This window comes from Labeo rohita, chromosome 17, assembly GCF_022985175.1.
Source record: "Labeo rohita strain BAU-BD-2019 chromosome 17, IGBB_LRoh.1.0, whole genome shotgun sequence".
NCBI lineage: Eukaryota > Metazoa > Chordata > Actinopteri > Cypriniformes > Cyprinidae > Labeo > Labeo rohita.
This window is the reverse complement of record NC_066885.1, coordinates 30,147,508-30,170,615: the sequence shown is the minus strand read 5'-3', so window position 1 is coordinate 30,170,615 and position 23,108 is coordinate 30,147,508. Positions and strand designations below refer to the sequence as shown.

General features: G+C 36.3%; 1 protein-coding gene across 8 annotated transcripts in view; it reads left to right on the top strand.

Annotated features, from left to right (window-relative positions):
* Positions 1-22,617, top strand: part of daam2 (dishevelled associated activator of morphogenesis 2) — a 149,567-nt gene extending 126,950 nt beyond the window's left edge. For 5 of the 8 annotated variants that reach the window (XM_051134176.1, XM_051134185.1, XM_051134183.1 and 2 more), the window contains 21 exons: positions 1,420-1,530; positions 1,622-1,725; positions 1,865-1,931; positions 2,096-2,213; positions 3,220-3,358; positions 4,555-4,578; positions 5,338-5,396; positions 5,471-5,655; positions 5,889-6,200; positions 6,359-6,466; positions 7,004-7,033; positions 9,085-9,191; positions 10,112-10,196; positions 10,283-10,389; positions 11,283-11,371; positions 13,213-13,381; positions 13,754-13,861; positions 13,985-14,045; positions 14,692-14,823; positions 17,970-18,140; positions 19,166-22,617. In XM_051134176.1, the coding sequence (XP_050990133.1) occupies positions 1,420-1,530; positions 1,622-1,725; positions 1,865-1,931; positions 2,096-2,213; positions 3,220-3,358; positions 4,555-4,578; positions 5,338-5,396; positions 5,471-5,655; positions 5,889-6,200; positions 6,359-6,466; positions 7,004-7,033; positions 9,085-9,191; positions 10,112-10,196; positions 10,283-10,389; positions 11,283-11,371; positions 13,213-13,381; positions 13,754-13,861; positions 13,985-14,045; positions 14,692-14,823; positions 17,970-18,140; positions 19,166-19,381 (2,502 nt within the window). In that variant the 3' untranslated portion in view covers positions 19,382-22,617. The remainder of the gene's footprint in view (positions 1-1,419; positions 1,531-1,621; positions 1,726-1,864; positions 1,932-2,095; positions 2,214-3,219; positions 3,359-4,554; positions 4,579-5,337; positions 5,397-5,470; positions 5,656-5,888; positions 6,201-6,358; positions 6,467-7,003; positions 7,034-9,084; positions 9,192-10,111; positions 10,197-10,282; positions 10,390-11,282; positions 11,372-13,212; positions 13,382-13,753; positions 13,862-13,984; positions 14,046-14,691; positions 14,824-17,969; positions 18,141-19,165) is intronic. The other 3 variants (XM_051134177.1, XM_051134178.1, XM_051134179.1) reach the window with 3 other exon arrangements.
* Positions 22,618-23,108: the final 491 nt, after the last annotated feature.

Sequence of the window (23,108 nt, the reverse complement as noted above, 5' to 3'; positions counted from 1 at the left end):
GTTTTTTTCCCCTACACATGCGGAACCTACGAAAGCTTATGTCTGCCATGGAATATAAAGGGTACAGGGTAATTGTGACTTTTTTATCTCACAATTCTGATAAAGTCTGAATTGCAAGATGTAAACTTGGAATTCCAAGAATATACGTCCGAATTGTGAGATAAAAATGGTCATAATTATTGTATTTTCTTGTTTTTTTCTGTGACAGAAACAAGCTTGCATAGTAACCAAAGGCCACGTATGTTGGAATTTCTGTTGATCACTGGCATCAGCTATCATAGGGCACCATCCACATCCAACCCCGACCCAGTGGAAAGCAATTGCAATCGATGTTCCAATCGAATTTCTGCATAGAGAACCCTATCTTTTTTTCTATTGTACATTCTATAAAGTAATGATGACTCATTCCGTTTTAGATAGTATATTGCCAAGAAAGAACACATTCAACACCTAAAAATGTAAAATGGGTTTCTGTTTAGGGTAAAATCAAATTACAAAAAAAAACAAAACAAAAAACAAACAAAAAAAAAAAAACAATAGATTTAAATATTGTCTATTATATTTGGGTAGAACTGAAACATGACAATCAATGCAGTTTTTGTAAAGCCATCAACTGTTAGTATTTTGACAGTCACTGTGCTATGATTGACTATATGTTTCTGTTGGATAGAAACTAGTGGTAATGTTTTGACCGAATGACTCGTTTTTGAATCAGGTTTGCTGTGTTTTGATAGAGTTGGTATACGTAGAAAAAGGTATTCAGCATTTTGAAATGTAGAGTTTGTATTTATTTAACAAAATATGGTTTTGGCCAGAAAATGAACAATTTGGCTAATTGTGTGATGTAAGTGTGTTGCTGTGTTAAGAGTTTAGAAAAAGTATTTCAAGTATTGGTAAATGCTTGTTAGCAACTGAAAAAAACTATAATTATCCTGAAAAGTTACCAGAAAAAGTTAGAGTTGTTGCTGCTAAAGGTGCCACAAACAGATTTTAAGGTTAAAGGGGCAATTACTTTTTTTCTCATGGGTGATGGCAGGTGCTGGATAACAATTGTATTGTGTTTAGATATACACAATATATATAAAATGAAACTCCCTGTTGAAGAATTGCAATAAACATGTATTTTCATTAGTATTTTTGTGCATCTACAGCTGAATGTGTTTTATAATCAATAGAGAACACACCTATAGATTTGATGTTAATATTTACTTTTAATAAATGCATTATTAGAAAAAATTGCATTGCTTCGTTTTGCAGTAACGTTGAACTGTTTGGTTGAGATAATTGTTTGTTTGCATGGCTGTGCTAATTGTTTTGAGAACAAGTACACTGCATTGGAGAAAAGTGTCAAATCAATGGAGAAAAACTGTAATTAGATGAATTTGTATTCATTTAGATATTTTTATATTTTTTACTCAGTCTCTTTTGAACGAGCTGGACAGAAGCACAGGACATTACAGGGATGAAGTAAATCTGAAGACAGCTATAATGTCATTCATAAACGCTGTGCTGAATGCTGGGGTTGGAGAGGTCAGCTGATAACAGAACTTTCCTAAAATTTAAAAATTTGTATGATGTATATACACTGTTAACATGATGATTCCCTCTGTTTCTCTCAAAGGACAGTCTAGAGTTTCGCCTTCATCTTAGGTATGAGTTTCTGATGTTAGGAATTCAGCCAGTCATCGACAAGCTGAGAGCACATGATAATGCCACGCTTGACAGGTACAAAACACTAGGACATATTAAAATGGGGATCATTTTCCACCCATAAATCAGTATATGCATGATACCATTGCTTCTAATAGAAAGGCTATGTGTTTGTGTGTGTGTGTGTGTGTGTGTGTGTGTGTGTTTGTTTCAGACATCTGGACTTTTTTGAGATGGTGCGGAATGAGGATGAGTTAGAACTGGCCAAACGCTTTGACACTGTAAGATCTTTTACTTATCTGCACATGCCTTTTGTCATGCCATGTTCTTACAAAGTATTTATTATATACAGAACAGCATGGTATTATTAGATTTGTTTACAAGACTCCTGACTTCGTGTATGTCCTAATTGGAAAAAAAATTACTTTATACATTTATTGTCCAGACACATGTGGATTCCAAGAGTGCTGGCCACATGTTTGAGCTGATCAAGAAGAAACTGAGCAACACAGATGCCTACCCCCACCTTCTATCTATCTTACAGCACTGCCTCCAAATGCCATGTGAGGATCTGAACTTATCCATTTGACCCATTCAGAATATCTATTTTCTGTTTGTTTGTTTGTTTGTTTTTTGAATAACTTGTGTTTGAAACAGTCTTTGTGATTGGAGTATGCCTGTGATGCCTTGAAATGCTGTCATTGTAGGCAGCATACTAAGCTTGGAACAGAGTCTACTGTCACTGATTTTTGACAAGTGGGACAAAACAATGAAATATTGAAAAAAAAAACTTGTACTCAGACAAAGCTACTGAGCTATGCTTTGACTCAGCCTCCCAACTTTTTTTCTCTTTATCAAAATGTGCATTTTACCTTGCCATCACTTATTTTGCAGTCAAGCAATCAAGGTGTTTTTAACATTTTAAAACACATTCTCATGTTAGCAGACAGAATACATTTTCACATGTGGCCAACAATTCCTCAACAAATATAAAATATCATAATCTAATATTATCAAATTCTTTAGACCATTCATCTGACGGAGGTGATATAGACCCGACAGAGTTGATACATCTGACGGTAGTGACAAAAACCTGAATTTGTAGTCATTTTAAGTAATACATTGAATCAATCAATTACTGTATTAAAACAAACACTTCCGTCATTGGCCTGTTACCACCATCAGACAGAAAATCTAACGGTGGTGACATCTGACATTGTTGACAAATTTGGCATGTCTTTCACAAAACAAATGAAGTTCATGTAGTTCGTTTTCTCTGTTGATGCTAGATGCCAATAGAACCTGCTTCAGGAGAATAAAATGATCTAAACATTTCAAATAATTTCCTATGACATAGGATAAGTGTCATAAATTTGATGTAATAATGATAAAATTAAATTGAAGGAGATAACTGTGTTAAATACATTCTATTATTAATCCCTCATGACATCTACAATTGAAAATATTTTCATTTTTAAACCTAATAGCAGTTACAATTGCTGGACATGTTTTGTCCAGTCAAATTTTAACCAGTCAAGCTTGTTTATGACACTTGTTAAATGTTTTCAGATAAACGTGGTGCAAGCAGTATACAGCAATGGCAACTTTTAGACCGCATCCTTCAACAAATTGTTCTACAAGATGAGAAGGGAGAAAATCCAGATGTTTCACCCCTGGACAATTTCAACGTTAAAAACATCATTAGAATGTAAGTGCCCAACTTAAACTGCTTTCAGTTCGTGCAAACACATTGTGCACATGATTTTATACATCGATTTTTCAAATAATAATACTGCTCATGAAAAGTTAATTTTGAGTTTATTAGAGTAGAGTAATATTTTTAAAGCCAGAAAGCCTTTATGAGGTCCTGGATTCTCTTTAGTTCAAAGCTCTTCCTATCTCACTGCCCTCTGTAGGGATTATTAAATATTTTGTTCTCAGTAAACCACAAAGCTATATTGTGGCACACTGCTGGTATCTGGTACTGTTAACATGCTAGAAGATGCTCCACAATGCTGTGAATGCGTCATGACAGTGTGGCCAAAATGGAAACTTGTATCAAACAACTTTAAACCATTGTGAGATTTTAAAGGAAGATGCAAGACTCTGAACACTGGTATTTCTGTCATTATGTGCATAAGAATGTTAACTTTTCAGTCATGGGCTTACCACAGGTGTCCAACAGTTCTCTGGGCAGGAAGAAAAAAAAAAACTTTATTCTTATCTTATATTTTGTTTTTTCCTAGGATCAGTTATCACATTATCTAAACTCTCACTGTCATTTACCCAACTTTCCACACCTCTATTCTGTCATTTCACCACTTCAGTACCAGCATTCTTTACTCCTTTCTTTCTCGGTATCTCTTGGTTCTCAGATTTGCTGGTTGTATACACACAGTCCAAATAAATGTTTAGCACATCCATCCAGTTAAAGATGGTTTTGGAAAGTGTAAGCACAGGGAAACCTACTACTAACTAACATCATTGTCTGCCCATGCTCACCCTTAATGTGTAACACTTTCCAGTTGCAAGCAGAGCTGTAATGTATTGGTTGTTCGAGACATCTTGGGCAATTAAGTGTTTTTTAACCGGTTTAGGAGCAAGTTGTCCAAACAAACAGCTAAAATAATGGAATTTTCATTTCCAGTGTTGGCTTGCTGGCGATTTATGGTATTACCCCAACAATGTCAGTCTGCCTGCAAAAGAATTTGCTTTTTGAAGTAAAAAGTCTAATTAAATAAGTATAGTGCAACAAATCCTCTACAGTATGTTAACAGCTTGTGTGGAAACTGCAACTTCATTCTATTTTCTTATTCATCATATTTAAGTTTCATATTTATTTGTCTTCTCCAGTGCTGTCAGTAATTGTTACCGTATCTGTATTTCATTTTCCTTTTTCTGCAGCTATGGAAAGCAATGCATGTCAAGGTGTCACTTTAGATTTCTTTACTAGATCCACTTACAAAAAGATTAACAACCAGACTAAACAGATCTTTTAAAAAAAAATCTTTTAATTTAAAAAAAAAAACTGTATGCCATGCTGTTTAACAGTGGCCCCGTTATTTAAAGAAATCTTCCCCAACTGTATGCCATTGCTTTAGTTTAACAGTGACAGCTTGCAACATGGATGTATGCAATGAAGGCAAATTTATAATAAATTCTACCTACTTGCTGTGTAATCATTTGATGTTTTGGAGAAGAAACTGATGAACCATAATTTGGCACTTCTTTTTCTTAATTTGACACTACTAGTTAAAAAAGGTAGTATTTGTAATTAAGATGGACACTCTCATTCTCGAGAGACAAAGATTATATATACCTATGGTCAAGAAGGTTGATCAATCTGTTTGTTCTCATAAAAGCTAACAGACTAAACAGTAAACTTTCATGGGGTCTTTAATTTTGGCTTTTGTTTTTGGTAACAGTTAAATAACAATCAGCAATGTTGAGTGTTTGCTGTTGTCTTTTTGCATTATCAACACACTATTTTCCTATTTAATACTGTAATGCTGCTTTGACACAATCTGTATTGTTAAAAGCGATATATATATATACATATATAAAGGTGACTTGACTTGAATATAAATTGGTAATTGACTGGGGTAAGTGTGAAAAATAGTGCAAAATCATTTTAATAAACCTGTGGATTTGAGTGCAACATAATGATACTTAATTCCGTCTATACAGGCTTATCAATGAGAATGAAGTCAAACAGTGGCGAGACCAAGCAGAAAAGTTCAGAAAAGGTAACAGTGCACACTGGCTTGCAAAACTGAGACTGGGTGAACTTATGTAATGATAATGCATGTGTGTATTTTAGAGCACATAGAGTTGATAGCCCGGCTGGAAAGGAAAGAAAGGGAGTGTGAGACCAAGACACAAGAGAAGGAGGATATGATGAAGACACTCAACAAGATGAAGGACAAACTGCAGAAAGAAGGAGTGGAGTTGCGCTCTGCCAGGGAGCAAGTATTAGACCTCTCCTACCGCATTAGCGACATTTCAGTGAGTTTACCATCTGTCACTTCCTTCTATATTGTGCTTGTATATTTTACTTTCACATGCAAAAGTAGAACAATTGCACAATAATGTTAGAACTTCTATGTTGGTGATGTTTAGTAAGAAATATTTGGGGAGAAGCTGTTTTGGTTAAGCATAAGTTATATGTGATGGTTTATACATTATAGCAAATTTGTCTAACATATTTTACTTAAATGATTTGATCTTTTTCACCTAAGAGTGGTGGAGTTCATTTACCCGTCCCCCCTCCGCTTCCTGGGAGCCCGATGGCGCCACCTTCACCACCTATGATGCTGGGTGGCTTCCCTCCTCCTCCTCCTCCACCTATTGCTTTCTCCAGCCCACCCCCACCACCACCTCCACCTCCCCCAGGCGGTCCTCCACCCCCACCTGGAGCCCCGCCCATCTTTTCTGGTGTTCCGCCTCCACCTGGACCTGCTTCCATTAGCTCCACAACCAGTCTGCGCACAAAGAGCATCCCCCAACCTTCACAACCACTCAAATCCTTCAATTGGTCCAAACTGGGAGAGGTGAGTCAGTTGTGAGATGCAGCTGAAGCATACAATTCCTCATACTTATAGTTAATACAAAGTGTTATACTGTATATAAGATGAAGTCATTTCATTTGTTTTTAATTATCTGAGACTAACCCTTAATTGCATTCCTGATCATCTTCCTTTTTTTTTAGAACAAGATCACTGGTACTATCTGGTATGAGATTGATGACGGAAGGGCCTTTAAAGTTCTTGACCTAAAGGACATTGAGAAAATGTTTTCGGCTTACCAGAGGCAGCAAGTATGCAAGTGTGGCACACAAGAGCCATTTCTCAGCTGTGCTTAAATCACAAACAAATACTTTTTGTATTCATTATTACTCAGATATTTCTAGAATAATGTCTGGAATGATCTTTTGGAATAACAGCTGTACTGACATTCTTGTGTATGTTTGTGAAATGTGTGTGTGTGTTTGTGTGTGTGAAAGAGAGTATTTGGAACCTTAGGCTTTATAGCTGTGGCTAAAGCAGCTGTTCTTTGCTGAATGGCATGTACAGTAATAGATGCTTTAGTGCTGTAAGCATGAAGTAGTATTTTAGTGCATTTAGAGCAGAAACACTGCAGATATGCTCTCAGGCCGAATATCAACAAAAGTCAGACATGCAGTAGTCAAAGTACCTTCAGTGTTTTGCAAGATATTCTGGGGCCTGTGGGAATGTTTGCTGTAGTTCATCTCTGGCTGAGTCTTCTGCTGTAGTTCTGCTGCTTGAGATGTTAACTTCTGCATGTCTTCCAATGTTTTTGATCTTTCTCTGCTGCTGTACATCTGCCTGGCCAGGAGCTGCTCACTAACCAATCCTTCAAGCAGGTGAGTGGTTGCTACTATACTACCAGAACAGGGTCAGAAATGAACTTTTCTATTAAAGGGTTAATATCTGCCCCCTGAAATTTGTATTTATTTATTAAATTACAGGGTAGGGGTGCAGTATTATGACAAACTTTTACAATTATTGTTCTTGATACTGTAATAATTATTAATAATGTTAATTAATAGACTACATAAAATTGTTTCTGTGTTTAAACTGTCATATTCTGGCTACGCAGCCATAACAAACAAGGAACCATTTATGAATTAGTTTATTGCTTATTACACGTTAGAAAATCAGGACTTCACAAAGGATATTTTAATAGCATTTATTTCCAGTTTTTCAAACTGGGAATAAATTATATACAGAAATTTAATCAAGCAAAGAATATTCACAGAATGATCACTGAAGCGTTTAATGACAGTCTAGCGTGAGTTATGCATTCTAATCAATCACTAAAGCTGTCTACATTTCACAATGAATCTCTATTACTTACATGATATCTGCAAGAGAGTGAAGAATTGGCCTCAGATTGACCAATGCATTCATAAGCACAACAGAAATGTGTGATTGGCTATAATGTTCAACGCTGCAAAAAACACATAAAAAGAAATCTGATGCAACATGAGCAAGTCTAAATATATTGCAGCAATTAACACTTTTTATTCATTCAACATGGGGGGCATTTTTGTACAATTCAGTTGCATTTTTGCCCCTAGCCCCTGTTAATTTCTGACCCTGTACCAGAACCTTTAGCCAAGCATACAGCTATATTCACCATCTTATTACATGTATCTGTCTATTACAGCAATCTTGGCCACTGTAAACAAAAGATCTGAATTAATGTGATAGATGATGAAAAAGTTGGAATTCAAATTTTAAAGGAATAGTTCCTAATGTGTCTCACCCACATGCTGTTCTCTAGGTGACTTCCATCTTTGACAAAAAAATTTTTTAGGGAGAATGTTATACAGCTCCTTTCCATACAGTTAGGGTAAATGGAGTCTGGTTCTGTCAAGATCCAAAAAAATAGCCAAAGTACTGTGTACTGTGTGTAAAAGTGTGTTTGCTTATATTAATTTATGGTATATTAGATATAGATATCAAACTTATTAACTTTGACAGCCTCTGATTACTGTATAATTTTAATGTATGGAAAGGAGCAAGTTTGGAACAGTGTAGGGTTTAAAATGATAATGGAATTTTCATTTTGAATTTTGAGGGAACTGTTCCTTTAAGTATTTTAGAGATAATTTTCACTTCCAGCCTCATCTTGCAGTAGTAGAATGTCTGGAGTGAATAATTGGTGTGTAATTTTAAGAATCTGCTAAGATACTGTGATAGAACAGTACTTAATACTGAATTACTGTAATTAGCACAAATGTGTCTAATTACTAACCATTAATACACAAATGACTAAAATGTGGATAAAGCATGTTGTGGAAAGTAATGACGTACAACCTATCACGCATTCTTCATGTTACTGCTCAGAGAGAGCTGTAGGGGTGTGTAAGAAGTGTGCTTTCTTTGGACCAATGTGGAGTTACATAGACCCATGTAACCTCATTGAACATTCACAGCACAGGAAATGGTCTGGACCTATAAATAGATGACTGTTCTTGCTGAAACAGCCAAGCTTCTTTTAAGCATCTGTGGTGCTTCAGCTGCATGATTATTTTCGACCCTCTGAATACTGGTCTTTTGGGAGATATATAGAAAGTTAGGAATATATTGTATGTTTTATTTTCACTGACATTCAGTTTGGAAAAATTAGTTTGAAACACACACATACACACACACACACACAAAAATCATTGTTTTTCAAAACAGCAATGAAATCATTGTCCCAAAAGAAGTTTTGGTCGATTCATAAATTAAATTTCAACCTTTGCCTGAATACAAGCCAAAGCACAGACCCACATTATCAGTTCATTTTTGATATCCGCAAATTCAGTTTTTTTAATCAAAAATACTTTGTTTCATTCTTTATTTTATTTAAGTATTATAAAGAGAATGAATCCATACCATCAAACCGTTTTTTCCTCTTCTGCAGAAAGAAACAGGATCAATGGATGACCTTTATCTGAGCTCACGCAAAGTCAAAGAGCTGTCTGTTATCGATGGACGGAGGGCCCAAAACTGTGTCATCCTACTTTCCAAGTATGTACTTGTCCTGAGTTAGCATTGTTGGAATTGTATTAAGGTCAACTTATGCGTTATCCTGGAAAACAGATGCTATGCCTATAAAGCACAAAATGTATGTGGTGTAATAACTTATTTAGGTTCCATAAAAATGTAAATTGGACTCATCTGAATCCAAAAAGTAAGAGAGATTACCCTTTGTCTTATAGTTGGTAGGCTAGTTCTATAGTCTTATAGTTGGTAGGCTAGTTCTTAAAGTCACCATGGAATCAAAATTGCCACTTTTAATGGACTTTTGAAATGGTGTTTATTCTAAATTATTTATCTGTAAATATATGCATACATATATTTTAATGGTAACACTTTATTTGGATGGTCCACTTTAGACATTCTACTAACAGCAAGTAACTTTGCAACTGCATGTCAACTAGTCATTAGAGTATTAGTAGACTGTCTGCTTAATATCTTCTAACACTCTTCTAAACTTTGCAAGTATATGTCAACTTATTCTACTAACCCTAAACCTAACCTAAGTCTGCTCTGAGAGTTAGCAGACATGTAGTTGCAAATGAATGAGAATTAGTTGACATGTAGTTGCAAAATTACTTATAGTTAGTAGAATGTCTAAAGTGGACTATCAAAATAAAGTGTAACCATTTTAATTAATGTGCCCTTGTAATGGAGAAACAGGCTATCTATCTACCCAGAGGCCACATAGTAACTTAATGAGGCCAGGAAAAGATTGATTGTGTTCTTTGATGTGGCCAGATTTTTATTGATCAGAGCTAAGGGGAGAGAACATTGATTGTACCAAAGGCCATATCTAACCTCTCGTGTCATAAAGGGTGGTATGATTCTATGACTGGTGTTTCTACTTTCTTGATAGCATGTTAAATATTAACAGTTTACATAATTAAAGTTTTTTTCTGTCCATACAGGTTAAAAATGAGCAATGAAGAGATAAAGAGAGCCATTCTAGAGATGGATGAGAGGGAAGAGCTGGCTAAAGACATGTTAGAGCAGGTGAGGGCTATCTAATGGATTAATCATGAAACATATTTGATTAGTATGTTTATTACCTACGACTAAACAATTACCTACATTTACAGCTTCTAAAGTTCGTTCCCGAGAAAAGTGATATTGACCTTCTGGAGGAACACAAACATGAGCTTGAGCGTATGGCCCGGGCTGACCGCTTCCTATTTGAGATGAGCAGGTATTGTGAAATAACTGAATCTTAGATGAAATGCATTTAATAAATAAGCATGATTATGATTTCGAAAAAAAAAATTACTTTGGATGAGTGAAGAATAAAACTATGGAAAGTTCTTGATCAGAAGACTTCATACTGAATTGCATTAATGACAGAAGGCAGCAAACCAGGACTAGCAGTGATTTATGAGCTATGTCTCTCCAGCATATTTTACCTCCAAATGAAAAGGACACTGCAAATATCTGTGGTATCTAGAAATCCCAGAGTACCCTGTTTAGTTACACATCACATCATTCTATGGGGGATTTATAATTTTTCAGAAAATCTTTACAACATGCACATCCAAGAAAGACATTTAAAGCCAGAAACATACTTTACACAAGTGCATGAATGCAGCCATGTTTGACAAGCATGCATACATTTTTAAACCAACATTTTGCAAAGCAACGATGCACAAAGTAATACTTGCATATCTAATAGCTAGTAACCAAACAAAAGTAATTTCGCTGTCTAAGTATCCACGGCTATGTTTGCCTGTACATGGTAAAATATGTTTCTTACACAAGAAAATACTGAGTAATGTAAGGTAACTACTTAATTAGGTAACTAGCAACATAATTAATATATTAGGTTGAAGGTTAGGTTCAGGGTCTGTACATAGTAATTAAAGTAAGTGCATAGTACATGTAACAGCACTGTAAAATAAAGTGCTATTTTACCTCTCCTCATATATCCTCACTGTAATATAGAAAAAAATCGTTCTGTTATTACTCTCTCAAAAGCTGTATAATTAAATTAAATTATATATATATATATATATATATATATATATAAATGTGACCTTTCGTAAGATTCAACCCACTGTCTGAATAATTTTTTTCACTTCTTTCTATCAGAATTGACCACTATCAGCAGAGGCTCCAGTCTCTTTTCTTCAAAAAGAAGTTTGCAGAGCGTCTAGCAGAAATAAAGCCAAAGGTTGAAGGTTGGTGGGTTTAGAGAGAATGTTACTGGAGGTGTTTCTTTGCAAATTAACACACATTTAAATGAAAGAGGCCATAAATGTGATCTGGGAGAAGTGGATATTAGAGCATGAGTCAGGGCTAGTATGTTTGTGAGTGTGTGTGGCTTTTATACTTGAATTTATCTCCAGTTCAAATAAAGAACAGAGTTTCCACGGAGGCTGTTTTGGAAAGCTGGCAAATGTTGAGAGGGGAAAGTCGTTCTCATAAACCCTGCTTTTTTCTTCAAAGCGTTTCAAGCTTTTCAAGAAAGAGTCATGGCATGCATGTTCTCGCAAAGTACTTCAGATGAACATAAGCCTACCCAAATTCTGGTTAAAGACCTGTCCCTGCACATTAATAATGATCTTAGCTAACCTTAAAGGGGCAGATCAACCAAAAACAAATATACTGTCATCATTTGATCTCCATAATTTTATATAAAAAAAAAAACCCATTGATTTCCCTTCCTCTGTGAAACACAGAAGGATATGTGATACATAGCCATATATTAGCTTTGTGTAAAAAACAGACTGGAATTTAAATAGCTGTTCACTGAAAAGATCACAAACACCTTGCATAAATCAAATTTATTAGTACATACACTGATCTCTAATGTTGACTAATTACTAATTTACACAACTTCAAAGTGAAAAACAAGCACAAAGGATGCTCATATGACAGTTTCTGTAACTTGACAATGCCATTTCATGTCTACAGTTATAAATTCAAGCACAAGGAACAAGACACTAAATTGATAGCAGTGTCTAATTAAGCTTTATAGAGCAGAAAGAAAGGGTGCCATCAACAGAGACAAAACAAATGAAGGACTTCTGTGGCCCACCCTTGCACATTAAATTGTGTCAACAGGAAGGCATTTTGAATGTTTTAACATCCAGGCAAAGGAAGTCTAACTTTGGCTAAGATCCTCCGGGAAAACGCTTTTTGTGGGAAACTGGCGGCGGGAAAATTGTGGACAGGCATCAAAGTTGCATACTCTTTCTTGTTCCCGCTGGAGCGACTGTAGTACTGCAGCTCTATGATGGGAACTGTGAGGGAAAACTGGAGTTAAGACTAGTTCACCACACTCAAAAACACAGTGAGGTTAAACATCAGTTTGGTACCAGTATTGTTTAGTAATTTGGCCTTTCTGGAAAAACGTAGGGCTATGTAATTTATTTGTGTTAACTGGACCTGGGAGAAAAGAAATAAATAGATTTGATTTATTTATTTAAGAAATACCTTTATTTGTTTGTTTATTCATGCTGACATTACAGTGGGTACGTATCTTGTATAGTGAATTGTGATGATAATAAAAATTATTACAATTGCTCTTTGGTCCCCTCATACAGAATAATTTGTTCCTAACCTCTGGCAAACTATTCTTACCATCTTTCAATTGATCAGAATTGTGTTCATGACTGGGCCCAGACAGAATCTGCTGCCTTTTCCCACATTTTCTGCAAATTCTGTGCAATGGAATTACATGTGGTAAAATGTGTTCAACAGAGCTGAGGGTACTACACTGTTATTGGTAGCTAAAAGCATAATCAAATTATTTCATAATCAAAATATTTGAACAAAGGGTGGGGAATGAGTAGAACTTTGCTGAATTATGCATACATCTGCTGAGCCTGTTTATGACTTAATTTATGACATATGAATACTTAATCCAGAAATGATAAACTCTTAATAATCAACAAATTCCATACGTTTGTGAAAGAAGATCATGGTGTCTGTATTGCCTGATAAAACATATGTCAGTGCTGTATGGGCATCATGGAGGCTACAGTAACATCTTTAATATCTTTTCTCATATCTTTAGCTATTCTGTGTGCGTCACGTGAGGTGATGAGAAGTAAGCGCCTGACACAGGTTCTGGAAGTGGTTTTGGCATTCGGAAACTTCATGAACAAAGGACAGAGGGGCAACGCATATGGTTTCAAAGTTTCCAGCCTCAACAAGATCATAGACACCAAGTCAAGTATAGATAGGTGAGAGGTCAATAAAAAGGTTTTTAGCTTGTTCATCCAAATACATCAATTAATGTCAGTTTTCAGTTAGTGCATCTATTAGACTTTCCACCGCTACCATTGAGATGTTAAATGCAATTTACTGAATCGGTGTAATCAGAAAACTTGTCTGAATTGAATTCTTAAAATAATAATTCTTTAAATAACCACAGTTCTGTTTTCAAATAAGTTTAATAGGATAATAGTATCCATTGTTTAAAAAAAATGATTTGTTGATGAATGACACTGAGTTCACATTTTCTAAATGTGGATTAATTACACTGGTAAATCTGTTTCTTATTTCTTTGCTTCAAACTTGAAATAAATTAATAATTCTATTTGCATTTTCTACAGGAACATCACCATGTTGCATTACCTGATCATGATCTTTGAGAAGAATTACCCTGACATCCTCAATATTCAACGGGACTTGGCCACTGTACCAGAAGCTGCCAAAGTCAAGTGAGTCACACATTGCATACTGATGAGCATTGATATAGTATGTGCTATTGTTTTTGATAGGCTCAGGCTGTTTTGTATATCAGCTGGTTAAAAACATTTTTTGTCTTACTGTTACTCTCACAGTCTGGCTGAGCTGGAAAAGGAAGTGTTCATCATTAGGAGTGGCCTGAAAGCTCTGGAGGCGGTGAGTCATCCATCATTTATTCCTCCAACTAACAGCAGAGTTGCCCTGAAACATTACTGACATTCCCCTTAATTATTTTATTATTATTATTATTATTATTATTATTACTATTATTACACTGTTGCTACACTTTTTGACATCGGTTTGTCAGCTTCTGATTTTTTTTTTCTGCTAGTAAAGAAGCTTTATACATATACTTTTATGGATATTGGGTGTATACAGTTGTAAATTCACCCACATATTTGCATCTCACATATGATTATGTTTGGACACAATTGGACATAATTATAGTTGCATTCAGTGAAACCTCCAAAGTCATTGCATTTGTCAATATTTATAATAAATGTTTATATTTATAATAAATGTTTTCTGTTTTGTTGATGGAGTTTGTCAGAAAATGTTACTCATTTGCTGGTTTATGAGCTAACTACACTGAGGTTACAGTTACACACCTAATACATGCCGCTTTGGTCTTTATTTTGTCAGACTAGTCCTAAAAAACTGCCGGATGTGAAAACTTCCTGGGAAGTTCCTGCTTCGCAGCAGGACAGTTTATCAGTTAAAAACGAAACATCGGTAGTCAAATTTAATTATGAGCAACAAAACAGATTCAGTCTGAATCAAAACTTTATTCTGCTTACATCAGGAGCTACGATACCAGCAGAGCCGAGCATGTGACCGGGGAGACAAGTTTGTCCCAGTGGTCAGTGACTTCATCACAGTCGCTAGCTTCAGCTTCTCTGAACTCGAGGAACTACTCACTGAAGCTAAAGATAAGGTAACATCTTCACTTAATTATACAGTCACAATCATTACCCCTGACTTTTTAGACTCCAACCACACATACCGAACCTAATAAAGCTATTAATAAAGCTATGCACATTAATTTTTCATTCTGCATTCCAAAAGAAAGGGTTTCATGTTAGCCAGATGTAATCGCACAAAGGTTCCTTGGCAGAGAGAAAACAAGAGGCCTGGCTTTTCTCTCAGTGCCTGAGGCTGAAAATGTTTTCTCCAACATGACCTTTGAGTTATTGTTAACGGTAGAACCGGGTCTTTTAGTGTTTCACAGTAGAGGGTTGTTGAGTGGAGCTGGGCTTTTTCAGAAAATCATGGAAGGACAGGCCCTCTCTGGAGGAGCCCAGCAGGCATTCCCGTCCCCCCTTCTCTATCGTTTTGAGCTCTGCCAACCCTGTGCATGGGCCGAAGCCTGACATCTTAGAAGGATAGAGAGTGAGTGAGAAAGAAAGAAAAAGACAGAGAAAAGAGAGTGCTTTGTGTACCCTTCCTAGCTCGGCATGATGACTTAAACATCCCGGGGAATCCCGGCAGCTGGTCCTAAATTTCTCAGGGTTTTTACTCAAGGGTTTGAGGAGATTTATTTCTTTTGAAATGTGGCTTGGTCTCAACTCCACCCCTGCTATGGTATGTCCCCAACTCTCAAAAACATGAAAGAGAACCGTTCTGAAAGCCATTGGGAATACTTTTGGGATTTGTGCATGTGTGTTTGTGAGTGTGTTAGTGAGCTTTTTTGTGGTGGTGGAAAGTGTGCGTAGGGATGTGTTTTGGTCACCGGGCAGACTGACAAGAGTCTTTATCCGAACTCCACTCCCCATAACAGAATCATCAATTTAACCCTGTCCACCGCTATCCAAATTATTTACATAGTAAAGCCATAAAAGTTTGGAAAAACTTCACGAGTAACGAGTGTCCGAATAACTCTATGATTATTTGGACACAAAGGCCTCCTTGTGCTTTCCAGACAGATCTACCTCTTTCTGCTGCCTTCGACAGGTCAGAATTCCATCTCCTGTGAGCAATTCTATCGTCTGAGGTGGGCCAAAATTAACACAAACATTATGGCTGAGAACAAGGGTAGAATATTGTCAACACTGAGATGTTGAATAGACTATTAGATCTCTCCTCTAAGTGCAGGAGTTGTTGGGATACTCACCACCTAAATCTTGAGATTTTAAGTAGAGATTTTAAGATTCTTTCCATAGTCTCAGGACTGCAGATGCCCTCAAAATAGTAGCTCTACAACAAGCTAAACTCAGTGGCAGAATTATTGTATCAGTTTCTTAATAAAAAAAGAACAGTTTTGACTTCATGAGGTACAGTGTCTCTTATAAGATAATTAGCTGCTCCACTGAACTGAGGGAAAAAGAACTTGGCCAGAATCATAATGATAGAAATGCCAGTTAGAACTGAGTTCCTTGTGGCGAATCTGCTTGCAGACGAATTATATACTGTCTTGGCTTTTGAAGCAGATCTTTGGCACTTCGATAAGCCAAACCACAGTAAAAGTGGATGCACTTTTTGTGTATGTACATTTAGTTTGCCATGACTGCCATATCAGTTGTGAGAGATCATTGCAAGCTTACTTCCCAAGGTGATGGTTTTGGGAAGTAAGCCCAGCATAATGAAGCAGAAAGTGGGTTTTTTAAGAGGGCATATGATCATCAAACCAGGCATGACCTTTTACATCATGCACACAGAAGGAAGAAGAAATAGTGTGTGGATGTGTGTTTTGGTGGCAAATGTGGTGGGGATTAACAGTGAACCAAAGATGTAGGATGGTGGAGCATTCAGCCTAGGATATGTCAGTGGGACTCTAAGAAAAAAAAATAGTACAAAAGCTGTCACTGTTGCTGTACCCTTGTAAAAAGTACTAATATGGACCAATAGGGCAGACATGTCAAGCATCTGGAGGGCCACTGTCCTTCAGAGGTTAGCTCCAACCAACTATAATACACCAGCCTGGAAATTTCTAGCATTCCTAAAGACTTTGATTAGCTAGATCAAGTGGGTTCAGTTAGTTTTGGAGCTATTTTTTCAGGACAGTGGCCCTGCAGGAGCTGGATTTGACACCCCTGATTTAGGTACCACTATGCACCCTTTAGTGGTAAATAAGGTACAAAGTTAGGTACTGCCCCAGTGACAGCTTTTGTATGTTTTTCTGAGAGTTACATTACCCAACATGAGCATTATTGCACAGTTGCTAAGTGTCACTACATGATAACATACCACCAAGTCTCAGAAACTAGATATGGTGTGTCCAAGGACTCACTACATTTGTTGCTAGGCAATTTAAAAGTAAAACACCTCACTAAAGGGGTTGGAAAAGTCACTAAATCTAGTGACAAAGTCACTATGTTGGTAACACTGGCAATATACTACCTTCTCAAGGGTGGTACGTGGTATGGTTGGTAAATCTTCCAAGTAATGGATTGCCCCATGTGTTGCATTTGTTTTACCAATCATGCCTTTCCACTCATTTATGTTTCTTTGTGGTAACACTTAACAATACGGTGGTACTAATATGTATTAATTCATGCTTAACTAATGCACAGATAACCATGAGTTAATGTATAACTCATGAATAACTAAACCATTTATTATTGATTACTGCATCAGCAACAAATTAACATTCTATGTGATTCATAGATTAATCAAATAATCAATAAATTATTAGTTAAATATATGATAATGTATTAATTCCCTAATACAATTCACTATTAATTAATAGTGTAAATTTATGTGTTAATGAAAAACATGACAAACTATTTCAAAATCCATAACCACAATGACATTTTTCTTAACAGTTAATAGTCCTGTGCCTCAACAAGTAGTCATAGCATAATGATACTTTTGCAAATAATTAGCCAATGATTCATTAAAGCAGACAACTGGAAGTTGAAGTACATAGCTTTGACCATAGTGGTAATTAACATAAATTTACATCATTAGTTGATATAATATGTTATTAGGGAATTAATACATTGTAACACATTTTACTAATAACAGTTTATTGATAACTTAATCTGTGTCCCGTATTCCGTATTGTAAAGTTTTACCTTCTTTGTTTCTCAGCCCAATCCACTCATTAACTTATCACTTTCCTCTCTTTCCTCTTCAATCCAGTTTTCTAAGTCTCTGAAGCATTTTGGAGAGGAAGAAAGTTGTATGCAACCAGATGAGTTCTTTGGAATCTTTGACGTCTTCCTGCAGTCATTCAGCGAGGCCCGACACGACCTGGAGAACATGCAGCGACGCAAAGAGGAGGAAGAGAGGAGAATACGCATGGAGGCCATGGTACATCTTTTCCTGAGACAGAAATACACACAGAAACACACACAGATGGTTACAGGATCCACAGATAATGTTCATCTGGATATTTTCACACTTGCTCAGAGGTTGTTCTGTTTTTGTGGTCTCTATTCATTAACATCTGGATTTCTTTACATATCACATCTATTATTTTATGTTGCTTGAAATGTACTTATATTGTTGGTAAAGTTATTTTTATTTAGAGCAAAAACAGGGCTGTGGCTCCTTTAAAGTTTGTCAGTAAATAACCAGTTATGCATGGCAAACGTCATAGCAAACATAGAAAATGTATCAATGATCTGTAAACTGGAATTAATGTTTTTTTTTTTTTTTTTTAACACTTTGTGATAAGGCTGCTGTCACATTCAGTAGAGTTGCAATTTCTTCATCTTTCAAACAAGTTTCCTTGCGAGTCCTGCATTACAATGTGCCTTGATTATAAGATCCTCGATCTACTCATTCTTAATGCAGTGGTTCTTTAAGATGTTGCACAGGCACTCAGACAGACTGGACACATGAAAGCCAGTGTTCAAAAAAAGCATAAGCTCAAGGAGTGAGTCAGATAGATCTGTCTAGATCTGTCCAGCATAGACAAATTCACTAATTGTATTTGGTTCCCACGTTCAGTGTAGACTGTCAGAACTGTTGACTTGACTATTGGTGACCAATGTAAATGTACATAATGGATGCATTATGTAATAAATCATAATTATCAGAACATGTTGAGGTTTGAGAGACCTTAAGGAAAAAAATTTCATAAGTGATAACAGTAGTGATGTAGTTGATAAGCCTTGGAGTCATTTGTAGCAGGACCCCAAATGCAAATTTATTTACTGTAGTCACTCGCGAGACCATGAATAAAAACAGACAAAACAGCTCTGCTAGGCCCCTTACACTGGGCTGAGGAAATCATAGCATGTGTTTCTATATACTAAAAATAAAATAATCCTTCTACCCTGTATAATCTTGGCTATTTTAAATGTATATCTCGGTTCATTTTTCTGTCTCAGCTGAAGGACCAGCGGGAACGAGAGAGACGAGCAAAGAAAAGCACCGGAGGCAGTGTGTCGGAGGAGGTGGGGGAGTTTGATGATCTCGTATCAGCACTTCGCTCAGGTGAAGTCTTTGACAAGGACTCTAAACTAAAACGTAATCGCAAGCGCTCTGTCAACCAGCTGGTGGATGGTGGGGGTCGTGAAAGATCAGTCACCAAGGTGAACTATTGACCTCAGTATATACAGTCAGAAGAAGATCAGACTTTTTATATTCACAGACTGACAGGGAACTTTCCTGAAATGCCATACACTGCCCTCTGTTTTCCCTTTTGCTCAGACCAGTAATAACTGACAAGCTCAAAGATGGACAGGCTCACTGTAAACAGTCTGGTTTATCCACAGATGTGAAGGATGCCCTGCAATATCTGTCTTCTTGCTTCTGATTTTCAGTCCTCTTTCTTGATATGCCCAGTCACTCACACTGATCTCTTACTCTTACTGATCTCTTTTTTGTTTTTTTTGTGGCGAAATGTGCAACCTGAGTTCCAGTATGAAAGAGCAGTTCAGTCTGGTGAAGCAAGGTCTCACAATAAGTCATAAAAGGTGGACAGTCATTTGTAGAATCCATATGGTTATCCTTCTAACCTGCCAAGGTTGCTGTCCTTTCTCGGCCACCCATTTCCTTGCTCTAATATTAGGAGAGTCCCATTTTTAGTAATCTGGTACCTCTAATCTTCGGATCCAACTGTGCTTTTTGATTTAAAAGATGCAGCTTGTGCTTCCTAAACCTGAAAATGAAGAAGAAGAAGAAGAAAAAAAAGAAAATATTGTTCAATCCTGAATGTTGGAATTACCAGACAGGAAATATGACACTGTGGATGCAGCCTTACAGGTTGGGATACTCCTTTCCCAAGTGCCTCTACAGATATTAATGGCATTCCAAGGACTACCTCCTGTAGGGAGATACTGATGAGAGACAAGAGCACTTTGACCAAGAGATACCGAGAGCATGAAACCGGAAGTCTGAAAATACGCAGAGTGTATTTAATAGCAGAAGTTAAATGAATCTGTTAGATTGTTATACTTCAGAATTTGTCTCATCTGTAATATACAACTGCACCTTTTATCCAAATGCCCTGAAGTAGCATTCTAGGAAGGAAGGGACCGTGAAACTCTGTTTAAAGAAGCAGTTATCTATGAGCAAGTACTACCATGTGTCTTCATCACTTCTTCAGGTTAACATACTGAACCTTAGGGCCTTGATTATATTGAACAAAATGATGTCTTACATATTTTACTATCTAAATGTGTATAAAGAAATGCTAGGTACCTAGAATTTGTAGAGAGAGCCACTGAATTTTAGACTTTGTTCTCAAGGTCAACATTATGTAACCCACTTTGGTTCTCTTATATTTTGTTCATATTTTTTAAATAACATGTATATTAAGTAGCTGTAGTCAGGACAAAGGTTGCAGATGTATATACAATGACCTTGTAGTTGGCATGGTGTGGCAGAGAAAACAGGGAAGACGAGAGGCCTTTGATTTGGATATAGACACAGATATGAGGGCAATGAGTGCAAACATCTAGGGGGAATGTTCAGTCCAGTGAGATGGTGATTGAACCAAAAAAATCCATGCACTTTCATGCACCCCTCCCCCTCCCTTTCCTTAATACAGTTTTTTTTTTTTTTATCATCAAAACATACAGGTTACGTTGCAACAGTCTGCTTTAGACGATTTGTTTTGTAGGCCTCCTGTGTCTTCTTTCCATTTCCCATGTCACAGTGGGACTTCTGTGTATGGTGATTGTGTTTATCTTAGGGACACACATGGTGCTAATTGTCCATTTGTGTGGGTACAGCTCTGCCCCTGCTAACCCTGCTTAAGGACGAAGAAGGCTGTCTATGAGAGCAGGGCTTCTGTATATCCATATTTCTTTGAGCCAATAAAATAATTTATTAACAGTCCAATAATACACAAGTTTTTAAACACTAAGCTTACAAGTGCCAGAACAACGGGCCAGTGCACTCACCTGCATCAACTCGTGTACTTATTTAGATTTAATAATTGAAAGGTGTATATTTACGTTTGTTTGTATTTTTTATATACCAAAAATTCTAATTGCAGTCCTGTCTATATTAAGCCAGTTTTTTTGTGACTAACGGCTTCAGATTGCTTATTACAAGTTAGTATTTTTGTACAACAAACAGTTAGTTCCAGGTTTGACCTGAAAAGAGCAGAGAGTGGTGTCTGGGACATTTAGAAAAATACTATTATTGCCCATTTAAATCTGTGCATTTTAAAAAGCTGTAATCTTTAGTTAAATTGGATTTCCTAAGGATTCCCCATAGAGGCTCTTATTACATCTTATGGCAAAGTCCTAATCTTGAGCTGCTTAATTGGAGATCATGCAGAATTAGTTTAGAATTAGTCACTTGTTTTTTTTATTTCATTTTGAAAGTAGAAAACATGGGGACATCATTTTACTACTTTCAATATGGAATTAAAAAATGGATTGAGGGATTGCATGATTAATTGTTCAGTGTGCACCACATTGGGGTGTTTAGGCTATTTATTTTCTTTCCTTTACATCTTTGTCATTCTTGTCATGAGAAGAGTGGTACTGCAGATGCTAGAAGTTACATTGTTCCACAGCACAACCTTGGTGTTTTGCTTTTTAAGTTACACAAAGTATTAAAATATTCAGTATTAATATTTGTATTTTTTATGTATATTTGGTCATTGATTGTCCAAAACAGAAAGAAAAATATGTAGCTAGTTGCTTGATGCACTTTTTTTGTAGGACATACTTTTTCCTGCATCACAAACCTGAGGAGCCAAAGGCTGAAAAAAAAAGAAAAAGAAAAAAAAGAGAAAATCTAAGTATATTTTTTTAGTTACAAAATCAGACCTGCATAGATAAGGTGTATATTTACCCAGTAATCTGTGTTCCATTGTTTTATAAAACTGTCCGTTTCAACTCTTTGATTATTGTGGATTGAATATGTAATTATATAGATATGAACTGCGATATGAATGGCAAAGGAAATTGATTATCTTTGGTACGTTACAAGATAAAAGACTGCATCTGAAAACACCATGCCAACTGTCTAAATGTATCACTCACTTTTGTATTTTAGATAGGCCTATTTTTGAAAGATGTCTTGCTTCCCACTTCTGCTTGGTTCAATAACGCACTTGATGTTTCTCCTATTGACTTGAGTGTGCACAGGTGTGGTTCTCTGATAATGTTGGTATATTATTACCTGTGACATGAAACGCATCACACTTTGAACATGTTCATGGAATACTCCACCCGTAATTTTCACAGGTTGTATTTGTGCCAAGTGCACAATTTTAAAGGTTGATTTGACAGGGGCCTCATATATGTGTAGTTTTCAAATATTTTGTACATCATCATAATCATTTGAGAGAAAAAAAGAAAGAAAGAAAGAAAGAAAGAAAGAAAGAAAAAGAAAGAAAAAGTGAAGTTTGAAGAATGTGGAAATGAGGATTGTTTTCACCCCCTGTAAATTGAAGCTCTATTTATTTGCCTTATTTAGTTTGCTATATTTTGTATGTACACACAGCATTATGAAAGAAATGGTATAACTATATTGTGATTGATGTTTGTTGGATAGTTTGTATGAGAATGACAAGCCTTTCATTTATATATATTTGTTTGTTTATGGTCCGACCCTAAATCTCTCCACCTGACCACCTTTCCATGTGACATTTTGTAGGTTAAAAATAAACTTGTTTCACTGACATCTGCGTAAACCTTTTAATTTGGGTTACAGCTGGCTCTTAAATCACGTGTCTAATGTTTGCTATTAATATCCTAGGCAGACGTCTTTCCGTTTAGTAACTGCAGTTCTCACGACAGCATATTTCCAGTGTTTCTCATGGTGAAACACTGCCCTCTTCTGATCACGCAAAGAACCACAGTTACAAAT